At 38.3% G+C, this 21,507-nt stretch overlaps 1 protein-coding gene across 2 annotated transcripts; it reads left to right on the top strand.

The window, feature by feature from the left end:
- The first annotated feature begins 3,728 nt into the window (after positions 1 to 3,728).
- si:dkey-119m7.4 (solute carrier family 22 member 6) lies at positions 3,729 to 20,296 on the top strand. Of its 2 annotated transcripts, none has more exons than XM_035910118.2 (10): positions 3,729 to 4,179; positions 5,713 to 5,816; positions 5,957 to 6,111; positions 6,778 to 6,946; positions 7,342 to 7,465; positions 10,994 to 11,100; positions 14,032 to 14,243; positions 14,359 to 14,467; positions 16,553 to 16,765; positions 17,880 to 20,296. In XM_035910118.2, the coding sequence occupies exons 1-10, from the start codon at positions 3,829 to 3,831 to the stop codon at positions 17,959 to 17,961; spliced, it is 1,626 nt and encodes a 541-aa protein (XP_035766011.2). In that variant the 5' UTR covers positions 3,729 to 3,828; the 3' UTR covers positions 17,962 to 20,296. The 2 variants fall into 2 exon arrangements, with proteins under 2 accessions (XP_035766011.2, XP_006796297.2); XM_006796234.3 differs by having other exon boundaries at positions 10,991 to 11,100.
- The last annotated feature ends 1,211 nt before the right edge of the window (positions 20,297 to 21,507 follow it).

The following is a 21,507-nucleotide window of genomic DNA, read 5'->3' as shown; positions in this document are numbered from 1 at the left end:
TTCATTCTGGTATTCTTTAAAGCAAAGTCATTAACAGGAGGCCTTAAATTGTCTTAATATTCCTCAACCCCGGACCACAGGTGACATCAGAGGGTTCAGCAAGTGTCTCTCTCTGCTGGCTAAGCCACCATCCTGCCTTGAACTTGGACCCACTAATACAATTCAATTTGCCAACCGGCCAAATGTAATCTATGCTGTCTGTGCTTTCCCCGTGTTGTTAGCCAGATACATGTGATTATATAACCCGGGTCAGTATTAAGTGTAATTTAACTTTGAAATTAAATAAATAAATAAATGAAAATATGAAGGGTAACAGCCCCTACTGGTTCCAAGGGATGTGCCCCCATGGCCTAGTAATTCACCCATGTTCATAACACTCAGAAGGAGTAGAGGAATATGTACAAAACAAGGAAGGCACACACTGGAGAACAAAGTGCTAGGAAGCAGTGAAAAAGGACTTGTCTGGGTATAGAGAGTATAGAGTGCCACTCATGCCACTCACACAGTGGCAATGGCTTCCAGGGTTGGCAAAGGTCAGCCAATGAGTTTTTGAGCTAATTACCCTCTGAGCACCCTTCCTGTTCACAGTTGTGGCCCCTGCAAACACCCAGGCAGTGGTAAAAGGCCAGCAGCAGCTTCTGGTCGAGGTTTATTCTTCCTCAGGACACAGAGGAAGTGCAGCTTTTGTTGTGTTGTGGGTCCAGGTGAAATCACCTGAGATGTGGGTGCCCAGAAACCTGAAGGTGGAGACAGATTCCACCAGACTGATTGAGGTTGGTTGGTTGGTGAGGAAATCTTTGATCCAGGAGCAGGTGGCAGGGGGGATCTGAACGTGGTCCAGTATGGTGGCCAGGATATCTGGTATTATGATGTTGAAAACTGAGTGTAATCCTCTGATATCTTAAAATAAAATTTTAGAGGATCTTAAATTTAGTTGGTGTATTTGGGTCTGGTGGATTTATTTTTGTTGTTGTTGTGGTGTTAATGTGTTGGATCAGCATTGCCGTTCATTCACATTTCTTTAGTTTAGACATGTTCAAGTTGTCATTATCTACCACAGTAATGTAGTTACATTCTTATCAACACCAAAGGAATACCTTCTCACAGTGGAAAAGTGTGAAAAGCTTTTTGATCCGGCAACGTTTTTTATACACCATAAGAGCACTAAAACATGTTAGTTTCCATCATGATTCAACGATGAATAGTTAACCCTACAGTAATTAGAACATACATACTGTACATATGCATAGATAAAAAATATTTAGTCATAACATTTGCTGTTTTTGTTTTTCTTTTAGGGCTTTTTTGATTGTGTTTTTCCCTCATGGTCACGAAGGATCTGTCTTTGATTAGTGTTGAGTTTTATTTAAGCCACATGGTAAACAGGCTGATTTTCAAAACCTAAGCATTTCAATTCTGTCAAAGTTTGGCATTACAGTTTTTCCTTTCAGGAGCTTTCCAACTTGGCTTCAAATAAACAGATATTCTATGAAAAAGCTGTAAATTAATTTTAAGTGGGTTGCTACTTGCGTGTTGACCTTTAAAATGTGAAATTATATTTTCATTGGCAATCAACATACTTCACCAACACATCATCCACACACACAAAAACCTGCTTTATACAAAATATCCAAATATCCCTTGGCTTCTTTGTGGGGTGCATGGTAGGAGTTACAGATGGGTTTAAGCTGGGGGTGGGATTACACTGGGGATCAGCTCTGAACTGCTTCTTGTTAAAGATGTTGTTATAGATATAGAAATAATTAGCATCAATGCTTTCTGATTTTACATACATTTTACATAGAAAACAATGAGAAAATGAGAGAAAGGGGAATGCGGATGGAAGAAAGATAGAGAATCAAGACGTCCAGAGGATTAGAATAGAATAGAATAATCCTTTAATTGTCCCACAAGGGGGAAATTTGGTTGTAACAGCAGCCAAAAAGACAAATATACAAACAAACAGTACACAGGACACGGAACAGAAACATACACAATTTTTCTTACATATTTACATTAAGGACAATGGTTACTATAAACAGAGAGTACTGTACAGTTATTAAATTAAATAAAAATAATTACAGGTAAGAGGCAAACCAGGTTGTAGTGCGAATTGGTTAATTAACTAACTTATTGCAGTTACAGCGTTGATGTAAACATCTATGTTTGTTGGGAGCAGTTCAGATTGTTCAGATTAGTAAGAAGGACGTGGGGGCAGCTATGAAAAGGGTGATGAATGAAAAGGCAGTTAGTCCAGATATACCTGTTGAGATATGGAAACTGGCTAACACAACATTGGAAAGTGAGAGGATATCTCAGGAATGGAGAAGACATGTACTGATACATGGAGGTATGCTCTGGCGAGAAGAGGAATGAAACTGTTGAGGGTATGATAGATGTTTAAGAATGAGAGCGAGACAGATGAAAAGGTGAATTCTGAAATTGGTAGAGTTTAAATATTTGGGGTCGACCATTCAAAGCAGACACAATTAATTAGACACACTGTCCACACTGACTACAGAAAAGCTCCAGTATTGAAAATATATTGATTCTTTGCAGCTTTGTACAGTTCCATTTGTTTCCATGTAACCACAAGATGGTGCTGCAATGTGGAATGAGTGGCAGTGCAGGTGGCACAGAAATGAACGCTGTTAGAAGCTCTTGAAAAATTTGGCGTAAAAGTTGTTTACGCCACTTTTTCCTTCTGTGAAAGTGACGAGTAGCATTTATGTAATAGTGCCGGAGTTGTATTTCCTGCTTAGAATTCAGTAGCAGGTCTTGTACTGAGTTGCCTCTGGTCTTTTTTGATCATTTTATGAAACTACTCCTCTATTCTTCCTGAAGTAATTTCTTGTACTTCCCACTGACAGTGTCGGGAGCCCCACGCCTAATCAAAGAATGCCAGTCTTCTCAGATTACCCCTGGGAGCTCTGTTCCAGTTTTCATATAAGTTACTATGCATGAGGATTCCCCGGAGAAATAATTGCGGTTCTTTAAACTATACTATCAGCAGCACAAGCCAAGAGATGACTGGATATGTTTGGGAAGTGGTGAGCTACTAGTGATGGAATAGCATAAAAAAGCAGCTTTAATTCCTCCTCGATAGTGCTCTGAAATGGGTAATGCCTCTTTGCCTCACCACCAAAGATCCCCCCCCCCCACACACACACACACACACCGTTTGAGTCACACTAACAACAAGTTGAACTAGTCTGACAACTGAAATACAGGAAACTGCAGAGCCATGTGATGCCTTTGGGTTTTCTCATAAACAAACAGAACTTTTTTTGATCCGCATTTATTGCTGCAAGAAATGCTGGGCAAATAATTCAGCTGAATCAAGTTGTTTGTCAACTTGGAGAGACAGCCACAAATTTCTGGTAAGAAGTCAGAACGGGTTACCTAATTTATTCTTATGAAACTTTTTGAGGAGGGGCGGAGAGTCAAAAGGCAAGCAGCCCACTACACTGCAGCTCCTCCCACAGCGAGGGACCTCCTCCCTCCTGTTTTGGTTCACTCCCATCACTCGGAGGTTAGATCACCCTCAGAGAGCTGCACACTTTCCTACAGATAGCCACAGGTTGCTGTTTAGAGTGCGGCGCAGCACAGGTGTGACTGCATATGAATGAGAGTGACTCTGCCTGTTAATCATCAGCCTAGCACAGTCATAAATTCCAGCCTTTTTTTTCATAGACATTTGACTGAAGCTTTGTCTGCTTGTGCATGTATTCCAGCTTCATTTTAGGAGCTCTTTTGGACTTTCTGAATTAGATCTGATTAGTTATAATAAGGCAGATTTTAACTGTGCATTCACCAACAGTCAGCACAATGAATTTTGATGAAATCCTCTCTGTTATCGGAGGCTTTGGGAAGTTCCAGAAGATCTTATATGTGTGGATCTGTCTACCTCAGATCTTTCTGGCATTCCACATGCTGGTTTCAGTCTTCACCGGGGCAGTCCCTCCTCATTTATGCCGCTTTCCCGGGCTCTCAGCGGGGACTCCAGCCTCTTCAAACTTCAGCCTTCTAACCACCCGTGATGGACAACCTGACCTGTCCTGCACCGTCCCTTTAAACCACAGCAGTGCTGAATCTCTTGGCAATGGACATCCTACCGTGAGCTGCTCGGAGGGCTGGGAGTACAGCACGGAGACATTTCAAAACACTATAGTAACTGAGGTGAGTGGAAATCCAGCAGCCTCTTGGATAAACCCAGATGTGTTCAGCATGCAGATACGGAATGTGGAGAGACTTAACACTTTTATTACAATGGCCTCTGGTGACATTTGAGACTGGGGTGAATGGGGTTACAGTTGAGAGCTGGACTCATGCAGTGCAGGGCCCTCTAGGCATCCCTACATACTTGGATAATGTTTTTGAAACATACACGTGAGGGGTGGGGAGCAGCAGCAGTTACATGACCAAAATGATGTAACAGGACAGGGTACTGTCACATGTAAGACACAATTCATCTCCAGTAAATACAGTAACTAAGCAGAAAATAAAGAGATAAGTGCAGTTGATTTAGGACAATTGACTCATCATTCGATTAGAAGATGTATGTCGGCCTGGAGCATTTTAACTTTTTATGCTATAAAGGACCTCACTGGTCTGTAATGTTAGTTCTAAAACCAAAGAGTACTTTTTTAGAGCGTCCTACAAACGTTCTAGCACCTTTTGTTGAGACAAAGTTAATGAAGTTTATGAAAGGCTGCAGAGTTCTCTCTACCACAGATATCCAGTCGGAGACACTGAACAAGAGAGACACAGAACTTAAAGAATCCACCCATCCATTTCTTTCTGTTACCCAACTCAGAATCACGGTCGGCCTGGAGCCTATCCTACCTGCCATAGAGGGAGCGGAGGGGTACACCCTTGACATGTTAACTGCTCGTCGCAGGGCTAACACAGAGAAACAAACAACCACTCACACTTACGTTCACACTGCTGCCAATTTACAATCACGAATTAAGCTAACCCCACTAGCTGCATGTCTTTGGACTCTGTGTGGACAACCCATGCAAACGCGAGGACGACATGCATACTTCACACTGAAACACTTCAACCAGATGTCAGATTTGAACCTAGGGCTTCTTGCTGTGACCTTTCTGCATCACTGTGCTGCCCAACTTAAAGATTCCTGAATTCAAATTCATGGGAGAGTACCAAAACACCAAAGATAGTGATAAAATATAAATTCCGGGGGATGGGGGGTGGGGGCGTAGTTTAAAACTTTTGAATTCTCTACATGAACTTTTTATTTCTGGGTGACCACTGAAATTATAGTCAGGTGACACAAGGCTTTAACAAAGTGCAGTTTTCCTTACATATCCCTATGTGATCAAGCTCTCTCAAGGTCCAAGAGTAAAACATAATGTTTTAAATGACTCCCGAGTTCTTAAAAAAATGTGAAAAATTCATGTTAGTGCCACCACTATCATTAGACCTTATTCTGTGAGGGACATGAACGTCTCCTGCTATCTCGCCGAATTTCATGATGATCACATCCAATTTTTCTGAGATATCATGTCCTTGAGTAAAGGGTTTGTCTAGGGTGACTGTGGGTATCAATTTGTATTCTAGCTGTTTAAAATCACAGAATTGTCTCCAATCACTTGCAAAGTAAAACATTTGTACCAATGTGCCACTTCGCCTTCCTGTTTTCCACTGTTTAAGAGTTTTCATGAAACATCTTGCTTTTCTTCCTCCTAGTGGGACCTGGTGTGCGATAATGCCAGCCTGAACAATGTGGGCTCATCTATCTACATGTTTGGCCTTCTTGTTGGAGCGGTTGTGTTTGGACACTTGGCTGATAAGTAAGTTAAACATACCATACCCATTTCAGAGCACCATTGATGTGAATACAAAGTACTTTACTCTTTTAGGATTTTGTAGTGGTAGAATTTTTTGAGTGTCATTTACTGGAATGACTAACTTCTGAAATCTTTTGTTGCAGATACGGTCGCAGGATAATTATCCTTGTCAACCTAGCTAGCCAGGCTATCTTTGGAGTCGCTGCTGCTTTCGCACCTAATTTCTACATCTACACTGCCCTTCGCTTTATGGTTGGAACATCCATCTCTGGTGTTATCATGAATGCCTTTGTCCTTGGTCAGTGTCCTGCAGTGGTTACATGAAAACAGAAGTTAAACAAGATGCTAAATGTCTTCACTGTTGAAGTGTCAATAGTGCAGATAAAAATTCTGATTAGCACGATATGTGTATTATCCTTTGACCAAGATCATCAACTTATATGAATTGTTGTTGTTCAAAGGAATTAAAAGGAAGTAATTCAAAGAAAAGTTTTCTCACATTACAAAAACATGTTACGTTACCTATACTGGCTAGACTGGTGTGGTTTTATGTACAGATTGCTTCTCCTTCTTTACTTTGAAGATAAATGAATGTGGTGCACAGTGCTTACAAGATTACAAAGCATGGCATTATAAACCTAAACTAAAACCTGCATAATTACCATTAGATGTTATGAAGGGAGAAAATAGTTTCTTCTCTCTTAATTTAACAAGAATGAACACTTGGGCTCAACCACAGTTTTAATGGTGGCACTCTTTTTTTTTTTGGCACATGCAGGTTAAATTTGTAAAAAAGTACTAGAGTATGTGTACAGTGACATTTCTAAAATAGAAAGTAGTTTTAATCAAAGACTTGACTGATGTTTTGAGGGCAGTGCTTATTTATTTATTTTTGGTATATCTTTCATACAGTATTTTGTACTGTGTGTCAAGCTTTGTGTATTAATATGTTCTTACTGCACAGGCACAGAATGGACCGGATCAAAACAAAGGATGTTGGCGGGTATAATCACAGACTACTTCTTTGGCTTTGGCTACATTTTTCTGGCCGGTGTGGCATATCTCATAAGAGACTGGCGTAAACTGCAGTTGGCTATATCCGCACCTGGCTTCCTCTTTATTTTCTACATCTGGTGAGTGCGGAGCAGCCCAGCCTAGAATTTTGACTAGTTTCCAAAAATGATTTGGTAAAAGTATCAGAAAGCAAAGAAAGAAAGGAAATAATCAACAACAGACTGAGTTTTTGAACACTGTGGTTCAGAAAATAAAACCTACAGCCAATGCTCACTGTTGTGATTTATATGAAATTCCTCACAAGCCAGTGTGGTCTTACAGAAAAACACGCTGACCTACTTTTGAATTCTTCCTGTTTGTCCCTTACTTTAATACTTTAATACTACAGTCGATAATAGCTGAATTCTACTAAGATGTTTGAGAGTTAGATGATGTGACAAGTCATAGCTTCCAATTAAGGCACCGAGAGTCAAGTATGTGTGTAAAGAACAACTATCTGTAATATATTTTTTAGGGTTTTGCCAAAGTCTGCTCGCTGGTTAATGGCCAATGACAGGACAGAAGAAGCATGGAAACTGATCCAGAAGGCAGCGCAGATAAACGGGAAGCCCCTCATTAAAGACCTGGAGATGTGTCAGGTACAGGTTAATTCTGTCTCTTACACATGAGCTTTTTTTTCTACAGCTGTCATTGTAGAACAACAAACAGCAAACACTCGAAACTGACATTGAGTGTTATGCTGACAGATGTCTGATGGTGGGCTACTAAGCCTACTAATACTAGTCTACTACTACTACTCATGGTCTTACTGCACACTAAGGTCTCTATGTCATTAAAAAACTCATTGAAAAATTTCAGAGACCATAAAAATTTAGTTTGTTCATCAAAGATTTAAAAAGCTTTTTTTTTCCTACCACCAAATTTTAGGATTAGCCTATATGACATAGATCTCAGAAGATTTCAAGATTTGAAGAAAAAAAAAAACAAAAACAGTTTGTCACATTCTAAATATTTAGATACGTCTAAAGCTGAGATGATTCTGTTACTGGACTCTTCGTTCTTCATATTGGTTAGACACTGCATTTGTCTTTTTGGTCTCCCTAACATGCACAGTACTGCAAATAAACTGATGATGTCTGGAATCACTAAAACCTTGAAAGTTTGAAAATGTTGAAATAACGAATACATAGCAAATTTAGAAACCACCAAAAGGAAGTGAGTAAGCATGTTTTTGTCATTTTGGTGATAGAAAAAAATAAGTTTCTCTTCCTGTCGTGAGCTGAAATTATGGAACTTGCCATTTCATGTTACTGACTATGCAGTTCTTAGTATCCTTAGTAACACATGTAGCACTGGTCTTATTAACAGTCCCATCAAATTAAGTAGCTTCATTAAGTAGCTGTCCTACATGAGTGCTTAGATGATCATTATAGATTTCCAGATATTCATTTCAGCTTTAAGTAAACACCTAAAACAAAAATTGCCAAATTCAGTGAGCAACAGCTGCAAAACTGTTTTGCCAAAGCGAACAGTCTTGGGCCTTACAGATGAAAGACACGTGGAAAAATTTCCAAATGTAATTAAATCTGTCTCTCTCTCACTATTCTGGAGTGAGTTATATGAGCCTTATGACAACAAAGAAAAATGGTATTATTAACTGTCACAGTGTGCGGATGCAGACTGTGTGGAGTGAAGAGGAGGGCCCAAATGCAGGCACGCAAAAACAAAACTTGATTCTAACAGAAAACCTGCCATTTATTATGGCATTATTGAGCAGTACAAAAAATAAAAGGGCAAAAATAATTTGAAGCTAAGCAATAACCTAAAACTGGGGAAAACTTGAAAGAAAACATGAAGCATCCTAAACATGAAAAAACCTGGCGAGGACAAAATAAACATGCAAAAAACCTTAAACGTGACAACTTGGCATGAATCTACAAAGACCTGGAAATATGGCATAACGTGGCAGGACAGCAGACGATCGGACAACGAATGAATGAAGGCTCAAAGATCAAATGAATGAATGAAATGACCCGGGATCATGGCATTAACTTAGTTTAAAAAAAAACACTTCCCAAATTTGATCCAACAGAAATGAAGTACAACAGTGCTACATTGTAGTCATGGTAATACCTGGTGGAAGAGATAAAGTCTTTGTGGTTGGTTGCTAGCCGATGTTCAGTTGCTGTTTGCCCCTGTAATGTATTTACTACTCTGTCATTTGTAAGTCACCAGTATCCTGCAAGGAGCAACTGCTAAAAGTTATCTCGCCTACCTGCCCAATTCGCGTCAATAAGTGGTTATTTTCCCATCTTCACTGGAAGTTGCTGAAACTCATCGACTCTGTGTGATCTCGTTACTCCCTGTGTGAACAAGACTTAAATGGTGCTCCTCTGATGCTGATAAAAAAGGACGAAGATGCCAAGTTGTCCCCACTAACTTGTCACTGAACGTGGATGTAGCCACTTTAACATCACCCACTGCTTTTTGCACTTTGTTTTTTGAAGCCTGAATAGTACTGTTTTGGAGGATTAATTGACAAGGGGGTAAAGTGCTCAGCTATCAGTTTGGTTAAACTCTACAGCATTAATTAGTGCTAAGAAGCTTAATAATACTTCCAAGTCTAGAAAAAAAAGAGTTTTTTTGGTTCTGCATAGTACACTGCACAGACATGATGCCCTTAAGGTTCTTTATTAAAGTTGCAGTAGGCTCTTGAAAGTGTACATTTTCCTGGAGTCAGATTAGAAAAAAAGACAAAACTACAGATTTTGAAGGTGTTTTGTTTTCATCTTTTTTCCTTAATGGTAGTCTAAAAATGCAGTTTGGCTAGTAAATGTGCTCTTTGGCCCTGGGATTAATTGGGTGTCTATAATGCAGGGCATTTCAAGAGCTTTTAAATTCCCCATTTTGCATGTGTATGATCAAACGAATATGGAAGCCCGTTTCCGCCACCAAAAATACCCCCAAAAACAAGTATCCATAACTCGAAATTTTGAGTTATGTTTCTCGAAATTTTGAGTTAATAAGTCAAAATTTCGAGAAACATAACTCGAAATTTCGAGTTATGGATCCTTTGTTTGTTTTTTGTGGCAGAAACGGGCTTCCATAAACGTATATACACTAATATGAACTTTAGAAATATCTGGCTTGCAGAGAGAAGTCTGCCACTGAAGTAACCCAGTTTAACATCTAAGCATCTTGTGGAGCTTTTCTTAATCTTTTGTTAGAACTGAATTTGTCCTGTAGAATATGCAAAATATAGTCATTACTTACACCTCACAGGTTTTAAAAGAAAACTTGCAAACAGAATCTCTTTTTTGTTTGCTCACTGTCATCTACAGTTTTAGCAAAAAACATATGGAAAACTACAAAAACCACAGGCGTCTGCTCCATGAAATATCTCTGAATGTGCAGTAAATCCTTGTGTCCCAAAGGTTTATGTGAACCAGCTGCTGGGATGGTCATATAACTGCACATTTCCCATTTTTTTCATGTTACAATGCAAGAAATCACTGACTAAAATTTGAAGCCCTGCTCATGGTCTCAGACACTCACAGGTTTTGTCAAAAGTCTGTGTGAATCAATTTCAGACAAGCACACATACAGCGTCATCTGTCAGCAGGAGCCAGCCGTCTTTCACCATTACTGGAAAAGTGCACAGGCTCAGTAAAAATAAAACACAAATCAACTACTGGATTTGCACAGAAGCTCATCTCAATGTATTTTTACACCTCGTGCATTTCTTTTTTTATTCAGTGCTACTAAATATAACTGTTTCCACACACACAGCTCTGCTAACGTGCTGCTCATGCTACGCTCTTTATACAGACGTGGCTTTCCACTCAGCTGTAGTGTTGTAGGTAGGAAGGTAATTAAACACAGCTTAGAGCAGATATCATTAAAGCACTAGAAGCAAAGATAAATAATGTTTCATTACAAATGAATGTCAAGCATAGTTTTTATTAGCAGTGAGAAAATTCCCTCTATGACACTGCTATTCTATTTTTATCCTCCTCTGTTATTCAGGAGCCACTACTTATTTTCATGTGTTTTTTGATAAGTGGGTATCATTTAAACATGCAAACTATTCAAACAGAACTACTGAACATATTTTGCACCCTCAACCACAGACACTGATACCTATTGTCTTGCTTGTTTCACAGCAGGTCTGTAAAACCGAAGAGAAAACTGTGGCGAAGAACAAACACTCGTTCCTTGACCTTGTTCGAACACCAAGAATGAGGAAGCACTCTCTGATTGTCTTTTATCTGTGGTGAGTATAAGCACATGTTTTTTTCAGTCAGAGTCAAACTGAACACAAGACTGCTCCTGAGGGTTCATGCTTATCATCCACATCCCCACCTCTGCATGTCGGCCTTCAGTCTTGTCTGAGGCGGACCTTTTAAACTCTCAACAGCGGCTGAAGAGTCTGTCTGAAACATGGATTTGGGAAAGCAATAAGGACAAATTAGTGCTATAAGCTCAATCAAATTTCAAACAACAACAGAAAAAATGACCATGGGAAAAACAAATGAGTAAGCTTGTCTTGCTTCTAAATACTGGAGCCTTATTTATCCAGGAAAAATGTAACATCTGAACAAAATCTCCATGTAAGACCTATTTGAATTTGAACTCAAAACAAACAAATAAATCAAACTTATTTGATATACTTCATAACATGTCTGAATATTAGCACTTAGCTCATGCTAATGCCAGCTAGCTAATTTTGGTAAATCTATTTCTGGGACATAAAATGAAATTTTGGCTAGCAAAAAAAATACTGGGCTTAAAATAGACTTACAGTAGAAAGAAAACGGCTGAAATAGCAGTCAGGCACCTAAATATCTAAGGTCGAACTGTGAGCTTATCAGCTAACAGTAGTGTTGGCTTGCTAATCTATATGTAATGCACTTTGATAGCATCTCTGGCACATCTAACTGATGTCACACAGGTTGCGAAAAACAGCAAGCCACCACTAGCTGGGATGTGCAGGCCATGAACCAAGTCACAGAGGGCTTATCTATAATCAGTGAAACACTCATTAGCTCACTCAAAACAACATTAAAGCTGGAAAAACCCCTCGAGTAATAAAGCCACACCACACTGTGTGCACAGTTTTACTTTTGGCCCTAAAAAGATAGAGGAAGCATTTTGGAGTTTTGTGGCTCTTCAACATTCCCTGCAGTCTAGAATTTTGCTTTTTGACAGTTTGTTTTTCTGCCTCTAATCTGATTATGAAAAGCTACAGTGGAAATATCAATATTAACAAAACAACAAAATACAATATCAACCAGCCTGAAGGATTAGTACTCAGAACTTAAACTTGATATATCAAAGTAAATACTCCACATATAAAAAGGAATTTGCAGTTACCCTTCTCACTCAAGAAAAAAAGGAAAAACTGGACCAGGATCCGAGCCTGTGGAACTAGTTTGATTCTACTTACAGTTGAGGTGAAGCATTAAGACTTATATCGTTCCTAAGGGTTAAATGTCCTGTTAAAAATATAAAGGATGTCCTGTCATATCACATTTTTCATGTCTAAGGATGAGTGCCTTTGGTTTTCGCAACACGGAATTCTCAAATGTGAATCCATCAGTGCAATATTTGCTGCAGCCCTGCTAAAATATCCATGTTTACAGATAGTTCTTACTGACAGTCAGATGAGGAACAGTTAACCCTGTGTTTTTTTAATACATATTGCCCTATCGCACAAGCATCACAGTCATCAAATAGCTTTTATTGATGCATTTCCTATTAATTGAAATGCGGATGTTGCTTTAGTCCCCGTTCCTGTCGAAACACAAGATAGTCTTCTGTGTCCAAGCAATAAAGTCTTTGTTTTTGTCACTTCAAGCTTTTTCCATTTGCTGTTTTGATGCTATAATCAGAATCAGCTGACCTTACTCTGCATTTCTTTCATACTGGCCACATATCTGGCGTGGATGGTGATTGCTTAATTGTACCAAACAGCGAATTGTACCAAAGTGGATTTGCAGTGTTACTCCAACTATCCTTAAATCTACTGTAAATCAGTGTGTTGTAAAAATAGTCCAGCAGGCTGATTTTTACAGCCAGCAAATGTAAAAATGATGCAGAAACTACAATGTGCAGAAGATGGACTACAAAATGCACAACTTAATTCACCACAACCTGTTCTACCCCCATTGTTTTATGTGGGGCATTTAAATGAGAACCACGCATGAAAGATAAGGTAGCACAAAGCCTCCTTTTGACTTTAAAAAGCAGTTGGATTTACAAAAGAAACACAGTCTCAGTTTGTGACTAAATGAGTTACGCAAATTTGTCCCTGCAAATTCCAAAAAATCTAATAAAAATAACAACTTATGTCTTATGCTTGTTGTGTTTGTTACAGCTGCAACTAGGAGAGTTGAGTTGAGTTTTTAGGAGGGAGAGGTTATCAGAACCCTTCGGAGGCGAACCCCACTTAGTGCTCCTCAGTAACACAACAAAAATGAACTGAACCATCACTTATCCCTTGTGATTATCCTAAAGGCTGCAATACAGCAAAGTGCATTACTAATTTAAACCAAATTATACAGAACCTTAAACAGACTTTGATCAGTTAACAGAGTTCATAATCTTTAAAGAGCAATTCTACATTCTTCATGCAGCAACAACCTAACGAGAAGTGGTTTTCCTTCCAGCGTTGTGATGTTCAGAGATCAGTCTTGTTGTTAAAACTCTAAATATATCAGCAGGTTATGAAAAGAAAAATGCTATTACAGTTTACATTTCCATGAGTTGCTCCACTTTGTTTATGCTTTAGATTCATATTTCTTGAGTTTTCGAATGGTCAGTAAAGATAAAGCGGTTTAGTTGGCTGTGTTGGGAATTTTGCTCAAGAACTTACTCACATGCTCGCAAGATTAAAAAAAAACGGGGGTTGAATCAGAATAAAAAAAACAGGAACGCACACTAAGGGGAAAAACACTAATGAACAAGCTAAACTCTCTTACTTAGAAAACCAAGTGAACCAGCTTTGATTTGGGTTTGTTTTACACTATGTAACTTATTTTGGCATCATCTGGTAGTAACTTCAAAGACTAACAGCAGTGGGAATTATCTCATTTTTCCATGAACAACAAGTAATACGTTCAAAGGTATCAAAGGAATGACATTTGCCATGACATTTCCCTACAAGCAGAAGCATTTCTTTCTTTCTTTGCTCCTACATTCTCAGGTTTGTCAATGTCCTTGTGTACTATGGCCTGTCCCTCAACATTTCTGACTTTGGAATGAATATATACCTGACTCAGATGATTTTTGGTCTGGTTGAGATGCCTGCGCGTACAATCACCCTGTTCACCCTGAACCGCTCCCGTAAGATCTCCCAGCTAGCTTTCTTAGCAGTTGGAGGCACTGCCTGTCTGCTCACCATCTTCATCCCTGATGGTAAGAACACACACTCAGGACAGCTTAGCTGGACTGTGTATGATTAACTCTTTGCCCTACTTGTTCTAAAAATGTAGTCTATAGCTTTTCTCGCCATCCTTTTATCTTCTTTTAGATTTGTCTGTCGTCAGAACGGTCTTGGCCATGATTGGAAAGTTTGGAATCACAGCCTCTCTGTCTATTATTTATGTGTATTCTGCTGAGGTGTTCCCCACTGTTATAAGGTGAGTGTTACCCTCCAAACACCCTGGAGTCTTACAACACAAAGAGTTCCTTCACTAGCTAAAGCTAAACATGTTCTGGCTAGCAATTTCACTTAAACAGGCTGTGTTATTATCAGAACTGTGGAGTCTTCTAAAGGCAGCTGCTAATGGTGCCACAAAAGCAGTTTGACTGGAGGCAGTCAGTGATTGTTAATGTATATATATATATATATATATATATATATATATATATATATATATACATATATATATATATATATATATATATATATATATATATATATATATATATATACATATATATTTGTTTAAAAAATCGGAACATGACTTTTGGTGTTTCTTTGTTAGCTCATCCAAAAATCCACTTATTTGGCCCATGAAGAGTTCTTTCATTAACTACATCACTATATCAAAGCCTGGGTAAAAGGCTTATCAGGCTTATAGAAAGGCTTCATTAGCCCAAATACTTACCTACAGGGAACCAGGTTTTAGATGTATGGCACACAGGATTACTGGTCGAACTGTCTGCAGAGCAGTTTTGAGACTTGTCCCATTATGATTAATGTTGAAATTGTTTACATTTATTTTTCGGAAGTGCTAGATTAAACTTAATACGGCAAGGTTTAGGAAAACTTAAAAAAAATATCCCATGATACTTAAAGTATCTCACTCATCTGACTAACTAGTGTTAGTGTTAGAATTGGTTTTGCTAACGAAGTTTAGAATGTGGTTAAAACGCTGCAACTTTCCTGTTAAAAGCTTTCCTTTACATCAGGCGTATCAAACATAAGCCCCGGACAGACTTCTATTTGGCTGACAGGATGCTGGAAGAGGAGGATGACAGGAAAAATGTGAAGGAGGACATAGATTTTGGACTGCATTTGGGTTATGTTTGATAGCTTTTTTATTTGCAACATGTTTCTTTCAGCTATTATATCAGCATTTCTTTATAATGTAGAAAAACTGAGACATACTATTATTAAATAGGATTTAATGTATAGTTAAACATATTTACACTGGCAGGAAGAGACTTTAAGGCCAATAAAGAGTTTAACATCCCTACTTTAGATATATGAAAATCCCACAGGACTGAACCTTATTATAACCCAAAACTGACCTCCCTAACCTATATAGGTGTCTGGTGATCTGGTGAATTTAAACACTTATAGATTTACCTTGTTGCCATAAATACCAACTGGAATTATTGAGATATCATTAAAATAATGTCTTTATGATTATTGCTGGCTGTATCTTAATCCTGAGAATGCTGTTGTCGTGCATTACAAACATGTGTTCATTCTAACGCATAAGGAAATCACTATATCTATATTAAATTGCAAGAATCCAGCTTTGTTCCATTTACTAAGATGGATTCATGCATGATTTACATTACATGTTTGTTATAAAGAGTGTTCACAGATAAGAAAGGTGGAATAGTGTAAGTGAAAATATAAGGTATACATTGCAATCTATAAATACAGAGTGAAAGTGAGAGCGAGAAAGCAATAGCTGTAATGGAAATTAAGTGCAGAAACGACCCCCCACAGAAAGGACAAATGCCATAAAGACATTGTCTGATAGGAAATCATTAACATAAAAGATATTTTATCAAAGTTTGACCTAATTTGACCTTGAAGAAGAGGTCAGAGGTCCAAAGTAATGCAATATTTAGTATATATCATCCCTTTATGTTTAACTGTTGTCAGTGCAAACAATGGTGGTAAGAAGCATAGTTTTAAATAGCACTATTATCACTTTGAATTTCAGGTCACTCTATTGACCTTGAAGGACTGGTAAGAGGTCAAATGTGACATGATATTTTAAATCTTTATACAGTACTTTCTATATGCTGACAATACATACATACATACATAGTTTCTAAGGTATGAGTCCTTTTTTTTTTTGACCTTGAAGACGTCAGTGGATGTAAACCACATCTTGATGGATTATTCACATGACCCAACTCCACACCCAATAGAGTTCATCAGAATTTATTCAAAACTTTATGGCATGTAGACAGAGATCACATTGATATCCATAATAAGCACCTGTAACCGGGCCCTTTGTATTCATTGTATTTTTCAGACAAAATGGGATTGGTATAGGCTCTATGTGTGCTCGCACTGGTGGCGTCCTGGCTCCCATGATGTACCTTCTGAGGGGGATCAGTCCTCACGCTCCCATGGTTCTGTGTGGCCTCTGCCCCCTGCTGGGTTCAGCCCTCACAATGCTACTTCCTGAGACGGCCAACAGGCCGCTGCCTGATAGCATTGAAGACGTTGAGGGATCCAATCACAGGTTTGACTTAACTGTTGACTTAACCTGAGCAAGATCATCATAGGTGCTGATCCTAACCCTATATTTTGAAGAAAGGCAAAATGTTCATTTTTAAATAATGAAAATTATTGCTGATCTGTGTCACTTTGATTGCCAAAACTTAGCGGAAGAGTTTGATGAGAAAATGTATATTCACATAGCCTAGGGGTAAGGTTAGGATCATCTCTGAAGCCAGTAACACAAGCAAAATGAAAGAGAACTGAAAATTGGTTGGTCTCAGACAATTTCATCTTGCTTTTGGTTAGAGATGCAAAATAAGAATGCAATGTAAGTAAATGTAATCAAATACTTGCTGCACCAAGGAGGCTACAGTGTTGCCTGGAGCCACATCAAGAAGCAGCACTTGCATCTTTTTTGTGAGCAATTCCATGTTTTATCAGAATTATTATCTGCAGTGTCAAGGAACAGGTATGAAATCATGGGGAAGAAAAAAAGAACTAAATATGACGGTATAGATCTTTCTTTGATCAATAATTGTGCGTAAATGTACGTACCAGTACGTACATTTGCTCGGCCACCAGAACTTTTACTTCCAGGAAACTAGAAAAGAAAAGTGGCTTATATATATATATATATATATATATATATATATATATATATATATATATATATATATATATATATATTCCCTCTCGCCCCCGTGGACGGTGTCTTTATCCTATCCAAGCTCAGGTCTTCTACCAGAGCCATGGGAGCTTGTGCCTTTAGATGTTGAAGGAAACTGTACTCAATGACACATTGACTTTCTTTGCGATTTCTCTGTAGGAAAGTTGGAACGCCTGTAGGAATTAGTAGAATCAACCTCCATTGCTTCAGAACAGTTTTAAATTATTAACCCATGTTGTTTTACCTGAAAACACCCTTTTTGTTTAATTCTGAAATGTCAGGTAATTCTGTTAAAAAAAAAAAAATTTTTAAGCATCAATACCACCAGCACTATCAAGGAGTCCATTACTTTCTTCCTCTTGCAGGGTCTATATGTGCCTGTAGATCTGAGTGCATCTTCTCCACAATTCCATGAAAACCAGCGATTTTTTATGACCTTCTAAAAAGTGCCCTCTTTTTTCTTTATTAGTGAGGAGGACAGCTGTCTTAAGCCAGCCATCTTCAATACTTCTATAAAGAACATCAACATCTGCAACACCAGTATGGACTGAAACACAACCACAGACCACAGACATTCTGTGTGTTTTCTATGACTGATCTAGTCTATGTTTCCAGTGGAAGTCATGATGAGACTTAGGTCCTGTAAGTCACCCTAACTCTGAAGATTTAAATCACAATTTTTATTTCATTTGTTTTCAAATACATTTCTAGGTCAGTGTGTTATATTAGATTTTTTTTGTTGTTTTGATTTGGTCTCACCAAGTGTTATACATTGTAAAGGTTTATAGTGAAATCCATTTGGAGTCCTTAACAAGACACTGGTGCCATTGCAGATGCACTCAATGAAAGATTTGAACAGTCACAGCACCTGTTTGCTACATTAAAGCATACCTGAATATTTCTGCTAAAGCCTTTTGAACATACTTTCATATTACATGAGTGTGACTGTGAGCACATACTGCTTGGAACATGCTATTGAGAGATATATGGCTTTGGACTTACAGTCTAGAAACTATTTACACTGCTTCACTTGTTCCACATTTTGTCATGTCACATCCTTATTCCAAAATGGATTAAATTAATTTTTCACCTCAGAATCACACAAAAGCAAAGGGACAAATTGAAGTTTGCTTCAAATTCTTGCAAATTTATTAAAAGTAAAAAATAAATAAATAAAACATGTCAATAGGTATCCAGCTCGGTACTTTATTGAAGCACCTTTGGCAGCAGTTACATCCTCAAGTCTTTTTGAGTATGATGCTACAAGCTTGGCGCAGCTTTTTTGAGCAGTTTCTCCAATTCTTCTATGCAGAACCTCCATCTAGTCAACTGGGGAGTTTCTCTGCACGATGGTTTCCTCCGGACATAATGTTTGGCTTTTAGTTCAATCCTTGTTTCAGCAGACCAGAGAATTTTGTTTTTCAAAGTAGGCTGTCATTTGCATTTTGCTAAGGAGTGGCACAGGTCTTTCAGGTCTCCATAGGTTTAACTTTGTCATTACAGGGTATTGTGTGTAGAATTCTGAGGTGAAAAACGAGTTTGATCCATCCATCCATCCATCCATCCATTCGCTTCTGCTTCTCCTTTTCAGGGTCGCGGGGGGCGCTGGAGCCTATCCCAGCTGTCATAGGGCGAGAGGCAGGGTACACCCTGGACAGGTCGCCAGTCTGTCGCAGGGCTAACACACAGGGACAGACAACCATTCGCACTCACATTCATTCGCACATTCACACCTAGTGACAATTTGGATTATCCAATTAACCTATCCCCACAAGCTGCATGTCTTTGGACGGTGGGAGGAAGCCGGAGTACCCGGAGGGAACCCACGCAAACACGGGGAGAACATGCAAACTCCACACAGAAAGACCCCGGCCTGATGTTGGAATTGAACTCAGGACCTTCTTGCTGTGCGGCAACAGTGCTAACCACCGTGCCACCGTGCTGCGAGTTTGATCCAGTTTGGAATAAAACTTTAAAATTACAAATGTGGAACAAGAGGAGCACAGGAGAACAGGATGCACAGGATGCACAGTAAAACTGCATTAATGTATTATGGTTTTTTGTTTGGTTACATTGTGGCAGCTCAGCAAGGTGTGGATGCAACGCTAACATGGCATTACCTCCAAAACTGTTAGTAAACAGTTGCTAGTTTATGCTGATATAATGTAATATTGGCATTGTTAGCACATTAACATAAGCAATTAATTACATCTGCTTGATGAATGCCCAATATCCAAAAAGAGACTTAAAGACACTGTAGAGCATGGATGGGCTATGAAATACATTGAATTCATGGGTTTATCTCTATAAGTGGTCTGTTTCTGGTCTGGTGTTTGGTCTGCAGTTTTAATTATTGCTGCGTACATACACAGGCACGTACGTAAGCTTACTTTAACATTGTTTTGTCTTGGTGAAGTGAATGCTACAGTATGCAGTGAATTTTTTGAACAGTGTTGTAACAGTCTTTTATAAGCAGTTTGCACAAAGCCAGTTTCATTTAAAAACAAAAATCCTAGTTTGCTAAGGAAGAAGTAGTGCTAGTCTATGGTCAGTGTCTTCATAGAATAATGGTGTGGGAAATGTGGGAATGGGTGATGTTAAACTGCACTCATGTTTACAGTAAGAAGCAACAGCAGCAGCAGCAGTGTTTGAGGAAACGCTGACACTTACTGGTGAACAGTGAGTGTCACATCGGTTCTGACAGCTTAGTGACAAATACTTGAAACACAATATTCAAACATTGAAATGTTTTGTAAGGCTCTTACATGCATTTATATACAGCTACATTGTTTTTGTGTATTTTTTATTGTTTCGACTTTGCAGAAGAGAAGTCTGAATGAAGCTGTTATGTTTTTTACTGTCTTTCTTTGTACAATAAACGTTTGTTTGGGGAATTTATTCTGTGAAAACTCATCAGTCATTAGTAAGAAGTGGAACAAATGTAGGAGAACTAGCAGAAAAGGTTAGAAATGAACCCTTGGCTAATGGTTTGACACATAAGACTTTCAGAGTGTTGCTGGAAGCTGCCATCAAAGAATGATTAAGATTGAAAACAACAGCAACAACAACAATTTTTGCCAAAAAATATGCTCACGTAGAAACCTGTCAAACAGGTTCAGTGACTACTCTTTAATGAGAAACAATAAACCAGTAATCAATATTTACATAATATACATTTTCATTCATTGCCAAAGTCTACTTATTCTTCTTAGGGTTAAGTTTTGAGTGAGCATGGTGGCAGGAACATAAGAAGAGCCGCAGACACTTAATATCCTAGTTAATTACTAGCACTAATGTACTAATGACTCTAGTTAATTGCATTGCACTGCATTTATTTTGAAGGTAAGGGATAATAAGGGAGACTAAGACTTTAAAATCTATCAATATTTTCTTCTGCTTCTTTCATGCTATTACTTGGAGGAACATGGGGTTCATTCATGCAACATGTGTATTTTATACAATTTCAAATATCTGCTGTGAAAACCATCTATGAAGTAGACATAAATAGAGATCTATAAAGAACGTCCAGAAAATAAGAGTGTTTTTAGGCCTTTTTCTTATCACTGGGAGAAAGATTTGACTTCTTGTTTAAAGAGGCCTGCTTTTCCATTGGAAATTAGAAAAAATGGAAAAATGGAAAAATGACTAAAATAAAAATAAAAACTAGATCAAACTAAAATAAAGGTGCAGCTGTGTGGCTGGTAGGGTAGGCTAGAGTCATTAAGAGGCCAGATAACATAAGTAACAAGAGCTAAGGACTAAACACACCTTTAATAACTTAACTATGACCTCCCAACAACAGAGAATGCTTACTACAACAAATAAAGACTCAGTCCAGAAACACAAAAAAGTATTTTTAACACAACCAGTATTGAGACTGTGAAACACGTTCCTTCTGAAATTGTTGTATTTGTATTGTAGCACACACTCTACCCCGGCAACTAATTAAAAAATATATTATTGTATTAATATTATATTAATTTTTTTAAAAAAGAAATAAGTGAAAATCTAGAAATAAGAAAAATAATCAACTAAATCCAAATCAAAACCTAATAGCTGGGGTTTAGACCATGGCCATAACGAGCTGTGAAGTCAAA

This window comes from Neolamprologus brichardi, chromosome 15 (genome assembly GCF_056152115.1).
Source record: "Neolamprologus brichardi isolate AB-2024 chromosome 15, ASM5615211v1, whole genome shotgun sequence".
Classification (NCBI taxonomy): domain Eukaryota; kingdom Metazoa; phylum Chordata; class Actinopteri; order Cichliformes; family Cichlidae; genus Neolamprologus; species Neolamprologus brichardi.
This window is presented reverse-complemented; position numbering and strand designations above follow the sequence as displayed.

Excerpts from the sequence above, each read along its gene's own strand:
- si:dkey-119m7.4 (XM_006796234.3), top strand. The coding sequence starts at position 3,829 with ATGAATTTTGATGAAATCCTCTCTGTTATCGGAGGCTTTGGGAAGTTC. Across the intron at positions 6,947-7,341 it reads CTCTTTATTTTCTACATCTG|GGTTTTGCCAAAGTCTGCTC; the intron begins GTGAGTGCGGAG and ends TATATTTTTTAG. Across the intron at positions 7,466-10,990 it reads AAGACCTGGAGATGTGTCAG|CAGGTCTGTAAAACCGAAGA; the intron begins GTACAGGTTAAT and ends CTTGTTTCACAG.